General features: G+C 42.9%; 1 protein-coding gene across 1 annotated transcript in view; it reads right to left on the bottom strand.

The window, feature by feature from the left end:
• PIWIL2 (piwi like RNA-mediated gene silencing 2) overlaps positions 1-14,488 on the bottom strand; it is a 503,232-nt gene that overhangs the window by 292,074 nt on the left and 196,670 nt on the right. The window contains exon 9 of the mRNA XM_073622273.1: positions 6,928-7,116. Within this exon, the coding sequence (XP_073478374.1) occupies positions 6,928-7,116 (189 nt within the window). The remainder of the gene's footprint in view (positions 1-6,927; positions 7,117-14,488) is intronic.

The raw sequence follows: 14,488 nt of genomic DNA, 5'->3' as shown, positions 1-14,488 counted from the left end.
TCCTTGCAAAAAAAATGGTCGACATAGCAACCCACATTACTTGAGACGCTGTCGATCCCTGCAATGATGGGTCTGCCCGGAGGAGCCACTTCATTTTTATGCACTTTGGGAATATGGTAAAAGTGCGGGGTCAGTGCATGTCTATTGTAAAGAAAGTTATATTCATTCTTGTTAAGAACTGCATCAGATAGAGCTTGGTCTAAGAGTAGTTTCAGATCTTTTGTATACTCGAAAACAGGATCTCCTTTCAATTTGATATAAGTATCTGTATCCCCCAATAGTCTCATTGCTTCGGTTACGTAATCATCTTTATTCTGGATGACTAAACTCCCGCCCTTTTCGGCTTTCCGAATGATGACATCCTGGTTCTGCCTAAGACTATTGACAGACATCCCCAACGGATCAAGGTGCTTATTGAATTTGTTCCTATTGAGAGTGGCATGATGAAATCTCGTTTTAAAAGATTCAAAAACCACATCCTAGAAAGTAGAGATATATTTACCCTTAGCCCAATGTGGGAAAAAGGAGGATTTTGGTGCAAAGGAAGTGTGGACAATAGCAATATCACTATGGTGCCCACAGGTAGATGGCAACAAATCACCATGCTCAGACCCAATGCAGAGTTACTCTAAGCTAATAAGGGCAGCGACATTATCTACACTCATTTCCGAAGACAGGCAGGGCAGTGACTCTACATTATCGAGGGTGACAGAGGACTTACCCGTATCCTTCAATATGTAATACTGTTGAAGGGTAAGCTTCCTTACATATTTATTAAGATCAATAAATAATTCAAAAAGGTTAGGTGTACTGGGAGGAGCAAAGTTTAGACCTTTCCTGAGTAAATTCAGCTCGGTGTCCGTAAACACAGAGCTGGACAAATTAAAAATGTTAATGGTAGAGTGAGTGTGTTTTAAACGCTGCCTCTTCTTGTACTTCCTCCCTTTTCCTTGACTTTTTTGTTGACAGAGTGCAAAGCAGAGGGTTCGGCGTCTCGTTCTCTGCTGCAATCCCCTCTATTATTGCAACTTCTGTTCCTAAAAAAGTCAATGGGGGTGTAACAGTGGCTAAGCTACCGTTACTAGGATCAGATTCTAAATTCTCTAGCATGGTGAAAGGATTGTGAACTGATATAGACGGATGCAGTGTTGCCCCAGCGTCTATGGCTAAAGATGTAACACTAGGCCTATTACTAAGAGGAGATAAAGAGCCTGCAAGGGCTATTGAATGATCCCTCTCAAGGAGTGAAGAGCAAACAAGCCCTCCAATCTCTGGTACCCGCCATCTTGGGGTCAGCTTTGTTAGATGGTAATTGTGAATGGAGATGTAAATTCCCATTCGTATGATCTTTAGTAGGGGGTCGACGACTGTTCTGTGCACCTGTTTTTCTCTAATCGATGTTTACTACTCTTATTGTTAGATCGACCATTTTTAAAATGACTCGAGCCATCAGTACACATAGTACACTGAGGCTGAGATATGCAGGAAGCTTGAGATGAGATGGTAGGACGTTTAGACTCATTGATGGTGTAACCATTTCTATTTTTGTCATTTTTATTGTTATTACTAGACTTAAGTTTAATATAATATATTTATTAATTATTCTTCATTGCACAATGCAGCATGTGTTCACCTCCTTCAGCACTACCCATAGATAGGTGCCTCTCTGACTGGGAGGCACCTATGCACTTTCTGATGGCCATCTTCTCGTATTAGCTGAATGAGCATATACATATGGCAGGCATGCATGGGGATATATTTATTTTATGTATGGTATACCAAATTTATAGTTAGTGTTTAAATGCCATTTATATTTACATCTACCTGCTCCCTTCTTTACCTCAGGGGGTCATACTACCCTTCCTTTTACTTTTATTATTGTTCAGGTGGCAAGTGGGCATTTGGCTGGCATCAAGTACTATTGTACTCCATCTAGCCTAACGAGCGGCTTGCTCGTACGGCTAAGGCAAGTCTCAGTTTTACCTCTGCAGTATTGTCTCCAATAATATGGCACCAATCTGCCCTCCGCCGCCTACGTCATCAACGGGTGACGGACGATACGGAGGGAATCACGTTAGGCCCGCCCCTTCCCTTGTCCTGGAGAGCAAATACGTTGGCGTGCGTTCCAGGCGCTGTAACGAACCAGGAAGAAGGCCCGCAATATGGTTAAACATGCAGATCTGGCGGCATGGGTTCTTGCGCTCTATGGATGCCAGGAGCGGCCACTTAGGAGAGCAGTATTCACCCTATTATCTTGGACTGGGAGGTACCCCCATTTACATTCACTATGCAGCTGCCAGTATCTATACCATCCATATGCATCATATGCATGGTATGTTATTGCTTACAATAAAGATCAGGCTTCACCCTTCCAGTGGGCGTTTGTATTTGTTATTTACCATCACTTTGACCGCTCACTGGGTCGAGGGTGAAAGAGGGAGGAGCCCCAAACATTCCTTCTGATTGGTTGTTGGTGCATGTGTGCACATTTATACACACGTATATATGGGGACTGCTGAAGGAGGGTTCACTGCAGAGCTCTGAGAAAGAGGGGATGTTCCCTTCGAAACGCGTCAGCTGGCAGTGATCCCTGTGAGTCCCTTTGTGACCTCTGGAGAGCTCCGTTCATCATAGACTGTATGCGGTTAGTCAACGACTTTTCACATTGCGAGATCTTCTTTCCTGTTTGTGAGTAGTTTCTTTTTAGTAAAATAGAGACCCTGTGGGAATAGGGGGTATGGGTGGCATGAAAAGACTTAGCCAGCCATGGGAGTTTAAGAGTTAGCAATTTTGTATTAGTAAGGTGAGATTCCTGAAAACAGATATTATGGGGCTTATTTTTTTAAATCAGGAAAGAAAAGGCCAAGGACCGCTTCTGGGGTGAATTCAACCCTCTGGCATTCCAAGAAATAATTTGCAATGGCTTTTACATAGTAAATCATAACAAAACAAAATAAGGTTGGTAAATATGAGCATGACAACATAAGTAGTACCATGCATGACAGTCAAGATTAGAGGCATGCAAGACCGTAAATAAGAATTGGACTAGAGTAACCAAAAATAAATAAATGAGATTGTCCCACTATCCAACCGTATTCATTGAGAGGGGTAAAAAAGAGGCCAAAAAGAAAAAGGCCTCACCACAAAAAGGTGTGGAGGGTGTACTGAAGTCGGTGAGGCTCAGTGGAATTGAGGGATAGTCTACATAGGGTAGAAAGTACATTTCTAGAAAAGACACAGGGTATAGCAGGCACTCATGTTGTAACAGGAGATGGCCTATGAATGAGAGCAGGTAATGTGGAGTGGTGTGCATTTCTAGACACAATGTAGTAGTGGCCCATAATAGCCAGGGAAAGTTAGGCGTAACTGCCATAAGATATACATAGTAAAGACATTTATTTGAGGCTTCCGGTTATATTGGTATTCCTCTGTAGGCAGAAAAAGGCAGCAGGAACAATTGTGCACAAAACAAAAACCCAAGAACAACCCTTTAAGAGGAAGGGACTGGAGAAAGCAGCAACAGGATAAGTTGCACCTGCGTTGTGGTGCCACTCCAAACTTGATATCCAGCCAGGTCATGGTGTCCTTCGGAGTAGTGTAGAAGTAAGCTTTACCATCACAGGTGATCCGCAAATTAGCAGGGAAGAGCATGACATACTGTAATCCCTATGTGCGAATACGATCCTTCACAGACGCGAAGGATGTGCGTTGACGCTGAACTTCAGCTAAAAAAAAATCAGGGTAAATAGAGATAGTATTGCCATTATATTGGAGAGGACCTTTCTCTCTAGCAAGGCGGAGGATAGTAATTTTGTCTTGAAAGTTAAGGATTCGTGCAATTAAAGATCTTGGATGGGCTCCCTTCAGGGGGAGGGCGTGGGGGAGGTACGGTTTGCACGTTCGAGAACCATAGATGCGGTCTCCCTCAGAATGTTCGGGGAACCCCACAAGGTGTAGATTGTTCCTGCAGGAATGGTTTTCCAAATCATCTCATTTAGCTTTGAGGGCCGCCATTTCATCTGCGGCTGTATGTACTGTGGCAGAAAAAGGGTGATCTGTGTCAGTGTAGGTTCTGCCTGGTGTATGGCAGGCAGCAGGAACAATTGTGCACAAAACAAAAACCCAAGAACAACCCTTCAGTGTCCTGATTACCGGTCTTGCGGTCCCCTGCGAAGAGATGCCACTAATCTGCTCTCCTCGCCACACACTCTGTCAGCATGAGGCGATGAGCCCCAATTACCGGCGCTTCCGTGTTTACATGTGACCGGCTGTGATTGGACACAGCCGATTACATGGTTAACCACTTCAATACAGGACACTTATACCTTCCTGCACAGACCAATTTTCAGCTTTCAGCGATGTCGCACTTTGAATGACAATTGCACGGTCATGCTACATTGAACCCAAACTAAATTTTTATCATTCTGTTCCCACAAATAGAGCTTTTTTTTGGTGGTATTCGATCACCTCTGGGATTTTTATTTTTCTGCTAAACAAATAAAAAAAAGATCGAAAATTTTGAAAAATAAAAGTTTTTTTTGTATGTGTTACAAAATATTGTAAAGAAGTTTTCTCCTTCACTGATGGGCACTGATGGGGCTGCACTGATGGGTACTGATGGGCACTGATATGCAGCACTGATGGGTACACATAGGCAGCACTGATGGGCACTGAAAGTGGCACTGATAAGCAGCATGGATGGGCACTGATAGGTGGCATGTATGCGCACTGATGTACACTAATGGATGGTACTGATGGGCATCACTGATTGGCAGGCATTATTGTTTGGCACTGATTGGCAGGCATTGTGGGCACTGATTGGCATCCATTGTAGCCATGGGTGGCATACCTGGTGGTGACTAGTGGTGGGCATCCCTGGTGGTCCAATGTGGGCATCCTCAGGGGGCGGCAGCGCTGATGATCAATCAGCACAGATCCCCCTGTCAGAAGAGCAGCCGATCGGCTCTCCTCTACTCGCGTCTGACAGAAAAAGACGATCAATGGCTCTTCCTGTTTACATCAAGATCAGCCGTGATTGGACACGGCTGATCACGTGGTAAAGAGTCTCCGTCAAAGACTCCTTACCTAGATCGGAGTTGTGGTGTGTCAAATTGACACACCTCAACAACGATCGCCGTGATGCGTGCCCCCGGGGTGCACAGCAATATTGTTATCCTGAAAGACGTCAAATGATCAGGATAACACAACCACTTTGCCGACGTCATTTTGCTATATGGCGGGCGGCAAGTGGTTAAAGAGCAGTCTCATCAGGTCAGAGATCAAATGACGGTGGGCGGGCGACAAGTGGTTAAACAACTTTCCAAGTCTCTTACTAAACACCTTGGACTGTCTACTTACCAAAAATGGGTCAATGATGGGGGGGGGGGGTTATTTTTACTGTCCTGGCATTTTAGGGCCATCAGTACATCAGGATTGTTTAATTTTCAAATATATATACCATAGTTTGAAGACTAACTTTCACACAGACTAAATATTATACACTGAAATTAGTTATTTTTAACCAAAGAAATGTAGCAGACTATATTTTAGCCTGAATTTATGAAGAAAGATTATTACCGTATTTATCGGCGTATAACACGCACCGGCGTATAACACGCACCCCAAGTTTAGGAGGGCATTTTAAGGGAAAAAAAAACCTGCCCATCAATGCAGCCTCATCAGTGTTCATCTGCAGCCTTGTCCATCATTGCAGAATGAACAGTGTCCATTTGCAGCCTTGCCCATTGTCATATGCAGCCTTGCCCAGTGCAGCCTTGCCCAGTGCAGCCTCGCTCAGTGCAGCCTCGCCCAGTGTCGTGTGCTGTTTGCAACATTTAATGTTTAAATTTGCCCTTGAGATAGCCTGTGTACTCGCTGTCACGCCGCCCCGCCTCACTGCTGTTTCGGAGAGGATGAGAGGAGCGAGCGCTGCCGAAAAAGACCGAGCCGAGTGTACTGGGCTTGGCGTCCCGCCATTGGACCTGTGTTATGTCCATCACAGGAGCTGGGCGGGACTGCGAGCGGAGACGAGCTGAGTCAACACAGTACAGAGAGCAGCAGTCGCTCCTCTCATCCTCTCTGAAACAGCAGGAAGGCGGGCCGACGTGACTGCGAGCGGAGCCGAGCACTCGGCTCGGTCTTTTTTTCTTTACACAGTCAGTGGGGATCGGCGTATAACACGCACCCATGATTTTCCCCTGATTTTAAGGGGGAAAAAGTGCGTGTTATACGCTGATAAATATGGTTGTTTGCAGAAACTAAGGAAAACGAGTTTTATTTAAAAGCTTCTGTATTTTTTTTTTGTTTACATATTTTATACAAACCCCATTGGTGATTAAATAACATAAAACGAAAGCTCTATTTGTCTGAAAAAAATGATAAAAATTTCATATGCATGATCGCGCAATTGCCTGTTAGCATAATGCTGAATAGCAGAAAGTGCCCTGGTCATGAAAGGGGTAACACCTTCCACAGCGGATGAGCCCTGATAGGTGTTCATCAGTTCCTTTGTAACCTGCAATCCTACATCCAAACACTGTTGATTCCTGTTACCAACAGGACTTGTTCTCATCTGCTTCTGTTTCTGGAGTGTTTTACTGACGATAATTCCTGCTAAACCTTAAGTAATATTGTCTGCAACTCACCCAGCCTGTTTTTGACTCATCCACCTCCTAGATCTGACACTGCACGTTTGAGGCTTGTGTCTTGAACTTGTCACATCAGTGAACTAAATCTCCTTGTCACACTATCGTCATCAAATGACACTTATGCTACTCCACTGTCCCTATCCCTGCCAGGGTTATTTGGACTGCAGCAGTAACAGAGGCCACCCTCATCATCTCTTGCTCCCTATTGAGGGATGTGGCCAAAGGCATTTGTTCATTGATGCTTTGTACAGTTACTCACAAGTTCACCTTTAAGTCTCACCTGTAGTATTCAAGGAAGCTAATATTTGATCCATCTGCCATAGTGAAAACATCATTTGGGGTTTTGTTCCACTCTATGTCATCAATTCGGTATGTGCGGTTATTGTACCTGGTTATTACAATGCTTCCAACCAACTCCTTTGTAACTTCATCCTGAAAGTTATCTTTGCTTTGCTGATACATTAGGTGCCTGTAAAATGGGCAAAACAAAGCAACATACATTTTTAACATTTCTGAAACTCATTCAAAATATTCTATAACATGAAAATCTTTGCTTTTATCTGCCAACACCTATATCACTCAATAGCACATTAGTGCTTTAGAGGTCAGTGGGAAAAAACACAGCATACGGAGGGGGACCAGGCAGGTATTCAACACAAGTCTATTGGAGGTGAAGATCCTGACAGAGGCTGAAGCTCTCCAAGAGAGCTGAATGAGGACTGGACGCTCATCAGAAAGGCAGATATTAAAAATCTTCTTTTAACCACTTCAGCCCTGGAAAATTTGCCCCCTTAATGACCAGGCCATTTTTTGCAATTCAGCACTGCGTCGTTTTAACTGACAATTGCGTGGGCGTGCGACTTTGTACAAAAACAAAATTAATGTTCTTTTTTTTCACCATAAATAGAGCTTTCTTTTGGTGGTAATTGATCACCTCTGTGATTTTTTTTATTTTACGCTATAAACAAAAAAAGAGCATAAATTTTGGAAAAAAAAAAAAATATATATTTTTTGCTATAATAAATATCCCCCAAATTTGTTTGCCTGGGCGAGGAGACCGATCGTTGTTCATAATTAGTATGAACAACAGATCAGTCTCTTCTCCCCTGACAGCACAGAGATGTGTCTTTTTACATTGACAGATCTCCGTTCTGTCTCTGTGTGGAGCGATTACGGGTCCCCAGCGGTCATCGCGACTGCCGGGCACGTGCATCGGCTCCGGCGGCGCGCCCCCTAGTGGTCTGAAAGCGAGCAGACTAAGCCCTCATTCACACGAGGTGGACTCCGTTTCCACGGAGTCCGCCGGCTCAGCGGGAGATCAGTCGGTTGATCTCCGCTGAGCCGGCGGATGACAGGTCCCTCTCTGCTCACTGAGCGGGGAGGGGCTTGTCAGGCGCCGCTGCTGCCTATGGAGGGATCGGATGAAAACGGACAGCATGTCCGTTTTCGTCAGATCTCACCCGATCTGATTCGCCAGCGACAGATCTGGACGCAGGGCCATCCGTCTGCTTTTAGCGGATCGGACGGGGTCGGATGTCAGCGGACATGTCTCCGCTGACAACCGTCGCTCCATAGGCTAACATGGAGCGCCCGTTCAGGTCCGCCGTCAAAACTGACAGGCGGACCTGAACGGTCCGATCGTGTGAAAGGGGCCTTATAGCTACGATGGTTCGCCCAGGGGAGCCAACCTGCTAGTGTAACTGCGGCGGCTGGTTGGAAAGTGGTTAAAGAATTTCTTTTTTTACGTGACAGTCGCTTTAAATGTTTGTTGAAAAGGAAAATACTGGCTTTCAGAGATACAGTAAATATATTTGTCAATTATATATACACAAAAACTTGCTTTACAAACATTTCTTATATGGTGAAAGATTCCCAGTACACAATGGGTTTGCTAAAGCAGCTGTGTTTGCTTTAAGGCACAATCTGATTAAAACTTTAGATTGAGCGTTCTGATATATGGAATTCATCTCATGGGAAAGTCACGGAGTTGTAAAAGCAACATGTTTTGTCAAAGTAGTAAAGGGAAAGCCTTCAGAAACATAAATAAAAGCCTAAAACATACATACTAAAACAACTTGCTCGCTCAGGGGCAGAAAAGCTGTTCATAAGCAATATTTTTATTTATCGGACTTATTTATCTGACTAAAACTAATGAACTGAACCTAGATTTTTAACTATGGAATCCTAAACGCGTTCTGTGGCAATTATCTCACCCATATGTTGGTAATCATATGATCAATTGTGGAATAAATGTATTACTCTGTATCTATACATGCCTACTATGAGCTTTTATTTATAAAACAATGCACCCATTCAGGAGTACACTGTTGTGGGATTTTGAGTACCTAGGGATCCAATGAGTCAGCAGTGAAACTAAACGTCACAGGACCCACTGGAAGCACCCAGAAGCCAGGGTCCAAGATAAATAATCTCTCATATTTTTTTAAGTTTATTTTTTTAATTGTAAATTTTTACTTAGGAATGGGGGTGAGTGTGGTGGTAACTCAGAAACAGAGGAGATGGTGGCTTGTGCCCTGTACTCTGTACTGTTCTCAGAGACACAAGATTTATAGGAAATTAGAATTCTTTTTATCCTAACCTCGTTGCGCCCAAGGGTAAAACAAATCTTAATGCCAAAGCCCAATTTTGCAACTTTAACATTTGTTAGTAAAACCGTACATATCACAACTACTTTTTGCATCCAGGTGGATTATACCTTGTTTTTTTCAGGACAAATTGGGTTATCATTTGATGGTAAATGGTAATGGATACCTCCTAAAAAAATGTTTTCATTATCAAAGCAAAACTGGCCCAAGATAGTAAAAAAAAACAAAAATACATTTAGCTGTGAATCTCTTGCTACTGCCATAACCGTTCACCAAAGAACAATTTAAAATAAATTCTCCTGCTCCTGATGACAGCAATACCATATATGTGCATGTTAGCTGTTGTTTGTACCCATAGTACAGCCCAGAAACAATAGTGCCCATTTTGCTTTTTTATCTTATCTAAAACTCTGACACCGATACCCATTTAAGAGGAAAAATTTCTTTCCAAAAAAAAAAAAAAAAAAAAATACTGACCCTTGACCCAAACACCAACCCTGGCACTGACCTAGATTAACCACTTGCAGCCCGCCCACTATCAAATGACGGAGGAGCGGTGCAGCTCTCGTTCTGGGAGGACGTCATATGTTTCTAGGACATGACGCCAACCCCGATCTAGGACATGCCGCGAACACTTTAAAGAGGCAATGACACGGCTCTTTAAAGTGGTTGTAAACCCTTAAAATCCATAATGAGGCTTACCTGTAGCTACCCTGGATATCTCCTAAATCTATACATTTAGGAGATATCCCCTGTTTCGGCATGTGCCGACGTCATCAGCACATGCGCACTAAAGCAATGCCGTTGTTTCAGCTAGTGTGTCGTTACCGGCAACTACCACGCTCAAGCACGGCAGTGACGGCATTGCGGCTCCGGCCAATCACAGCGCAGGAGCCCGCGATACCCGGAAGTAACTCCGGGAGCGATGTCACCAGCCGGAGCTGTGTACTGGGATCGCTGCCGGGGGGCTTTGATCTAAGGTGAGTATTTCATAATGAGCTAGTGTGCTATGCATACTAGCTCATTATGCCTTTGTCTTGCAGGTTTTTTTTTTTGTAGGTTTACAACCACTTTAACCATGTGATTGGCTGTGCCCAATCACAGCCGGTCACATGTAAATTGATCATCAGTGCCCTGATTACAGGAAAGCCCCAGCAGTGCCACCAATCAGTGCCCATTAGTGATGCCAGTTAGTGCAGCCTTTCAGTGCCTCCCATCAGTGCTACCTACCAGTGCCCACCAATGCCACCAATCGGTGCTCATCAGTGCCACCTATCAGTGCCCATCAGTGTGGCATATTAGTGCCGCCTCATCAGTGCACATCAGTGGAGAAAAATGATTATTTACAAAATTTACTGACAGAAACTAAGTAAAACATAACCAACCTGATGACAAAAGAAACACAGGTCAACAGTGACATCATTTTTCTCTCAAGATGCAAAAAGAGGAATCTCATACCACAAGGTCTCCGGATTAAAAATCCTTGTGCAAATACACTGAACTCTCCTTATGCAGAAGGACTCTGCAGACGTACCAGCGAAAGGCTAAGGAACAACCTCATTCATAAACTGTATGGTAAAAGGGAAACAATCAGGAAACAAAAGCAGTTTGTGTTTGAAACATCAGTGGACTCTACAAGCATCAACCAAATCAAGAATGAAATTGAAACCTTTCAAAGACAACTGCAAAACCTTGCCATGAACAGGAAGCAAAAAAAAAAACTCCAAAAGCTACACCAAGAGCAGACCTTTTGGCTACAACCTAAACAACATAAAACAAACACAACTTCTATAACTCCTGCTATCAGTGACTTGGAACCCAATCCAGAATCCCAAGGTAGCCCTTGTGTAAATGCTGAACTGACTGAAAATGTGGATATAACAGGAACTTGGAATCATAAATTTGTCAACTCATGAACTTTCCGCACCAGAAATAACAGTCCTTTGCAAAGGCCTCACATTCTGCCCAACCACCAAACTGGATAATTTACAGGTATGATCAGATATGGAGGAATTCTTCAGAGACCAAGGCTCAAAGAATATTTTGACAGTAATGAAAGGAATCCTAGGACAATAGGAGGCGACAAAAAGAAAAAGAACAGCAACTTCACACCTCCACAAGGACGCAACCCCAAACTGGACACCTATATTGGACGGCTTCAGACTGAGAGTCACATCCCTGATATCTACCCAGCAAAAGACATTATACAACCTTTCACCACTGGAGTGAAGAGCTGTACACGATTTGCGCATTAATCAGGCCATAACCATCAAACCAGCACATAAAAGGGGAGCAGTCGTTGTAATGGATACAGACAAATATATACAAAAGGGCAGCTAGCAAATACTACTTACTATAAAAAACTGGATTGTGATCCGAACCAGAATTTTACTAAGAAATTAAAAGGTTTCATTACAACAATACCAAGCCAGCTACATTCAGAACTTATCAATGCAATTCCCGATAATCCAGAAATTGGAGACTTCTACATACTGCCCAATATTCACAAGCCAGGAAATCCAGGCAGACCCAGGTATGAATACATTTACCAAACATATCTCAGGCTTTGTAGAAAATATGTTAAAACCGTTAGTCATGAACACTGCGAGTTTCCTGCAAGACACCACTGACTTTCTCAATAAGCTTAACAATATACAATTACCAACAAATACACTTCTAGTCACTTAGGATGCATTATCTCTGTACAGTAACATTCCTCACAAGGATGGGTTGGCGGCATGTCACATATTCTTATCATCCTCAACAACCCCCAAATACACTTGCTGAGGATGTTACACAGCTCATCGAATTCATTCTTATACACAACTACTTCACTTTCAACAATGACATCTATCTCCAGTGTATGGGTACTGCTATGGGAAGTAAAATGGCACTCCAATATGCAAACTTATTTATGGCTGACCTGGAGGACAAAATCCTGAAAAGCATACAACAAATGCCATACAGATGTTATTGCTATATTGGTGATATCTTAATGATATGGACTGAAGGTGAAGAAAATCTAAAACTATTTTTCTCATTTTCTCATCTCACACTTTTCACCCATCTATCAAACACACATTTCAACTTCCTAGACACTACAGTATACATCATGGATGACAAGCTTTACACTTTGATACACAGAAAACCGAATGACCGATGCAGCTAATCACAATAGTTCCAGTTTTCATCCCCAACACACTTAACGGGCCATCATACACAGCCAGGCCATCAGATACCACCAAATATGTTCGAACCCAGAAGACAGAGATAAAGATCTCAGAACACTGGCAGACTCCAGCCATCGGAAAGGTTACAAAGACAAAACCTTCAACAACAGCATAAACACAGACTTGAAAACCCGAAGAGAAAATCTCCTCAAATAAATAGAGAAAAAAAACAAATGACCGAGTACCTCTAGTCACCACATACAACCCAGAACTAGAAGGGATCAAAAAGATCATCAAAGATTTACAACCCATTATAACAGAGGATGAAACTCTGAAAGAATTATTCCATCAACCCCTAATATTAGCTTTCAGACAACCACCCAACCTTGCACATAAATTAATCAGCAGAAAACGTCACTCTGATTATGAAGTCACAAATAATGGAAGCAAACCCTGCAATAAAAAATGCTGCAAACTGTGCAACCAGATCTATCCAAAAGTGTCACACACACAAATGGGACCTTCAATATCATAGGATCATACAGCTGTACCTCCAGTAATGTCGTGTACTTCATCCAATGCAAAAGGTGTATCAAAGGGTCTTATGTTGGTGAAACAGGACAGAAGTTGCCAGCAAGGCTGAATTTGCACAGACATACCACCAAGGAACATAAAGAAGACAGTTTCTGCACACCTGTGGGACATCACTTCTCACAACCGGACCACACTATAGAAGACCTCAATGTTTTAGTGCTTAAAGGGAATTTCAGAACAATCCAGGAAAGGAAAACGTTTGAACTAAGAATGATACTTCTTTTTGACACAAAAAATAACGGTCTAAATTTAGATATTGGTTTCCTTACCCATTATACTACAGTTTTACGACCCCCTACTAGAGTAGGACCCACTAATTCGGGGTACTTTGTTGCAATGTGGGAACGCCCGTTGGTGGAGATCCTTAATGCCACTTCTGGAGAGGTGAGATACAGCTGCACAGATTCGAGGGGACACCTCATGCAAGAGGGGGACAACACCATTGGAACACCTCCACTACGCCTGTTACCCCTGTAGGGGTGGGGCGCTCCTGTTTGTGCAAGCACAATAGGGTGATACAGATGAAAGTGGGGATCACTGAAGATTCACCTATTTTTTCACTATTCCTCTTTTGCATGGATCACTTTTCACAGACTGTTTTCTAATAGTGTATAAATATACACATATGTCTATTATATATTTTTGGGACTTATCACTCTGGATTAGCACCTGTCACTTTATTACTTACTTATTTTTTGTGCAGATTAGCACTGTGTTTTCTTATATGTTTTTAAACATTTTTGTTTTTTTAATTGTTATTTATATATATATATATATACACATATATATATATATATATATATATATATATATATATATACATACATACATACCAAGGCTATGTACACACACAGCTTTACCATATATTTTATAATTTTTTTATTTTTATTTTTGTTTGTGTGTAGAGGTTTACATATACCTTTAACCGGTTCCCGACGGGCGCACGCCGATGTACGTCGGCAGAAAGGCACGGCTGGGCAAATGGGCGTACCTGTACGTCCATTTGAATTCCCCGCCATGCTATTGCGTGGGCGGAGGCGCGCGCCGGAAGCTCCGTGAGTCAGATCGCAGGTCCCGCGATCGCCTCACGGAGAGGACGAACGGGGAGATGCTGATGTAAACAGCATCTCCCCGTTCTGCCTAGTGACAAGTGTCACTAATCACAGCTCCCTGTCATCGGGAGCTGTGATCAGAGTAATGACACACACAGCCCATCACCCTGACAGTTAGAATCACTCCCCTAGGACACACTTAACCCCTCACCGCCCCCTAGTGGTTTACCCCTTCACTGCCAGTGTCATTTACACAGTAATCAGTGCATTTTTAATCGCACTGATCGCTGTATAAATGACAATGGTCCCAAAAATGTGTAAAAAATGTCCGACATGTCCGCCATAACGTTGCAGTCACAATAAAAATCGCTGATCGCCAACATTACTAGTAAAAAAAAAATGAATAAAAATGCCATAAA

This window comes from Aquarana catesbeiana, linkage group LG03 (genome assembly GCF_042186555.1).
Source record: "Aquarana catesbeiana isolate 2022-GZ linkage group LG03, ASM4218655v1, whole genome shotgun sequence".
Lineage (NCBI taxonomy): Eukaryota > Metazoa > Chordata > Amphibia > Anura > Ranidae > Aquarana > Aquarana catesbeiana.
This window is presented reverse-complemented; position numbering and strand designations above follow the sequence as displayed.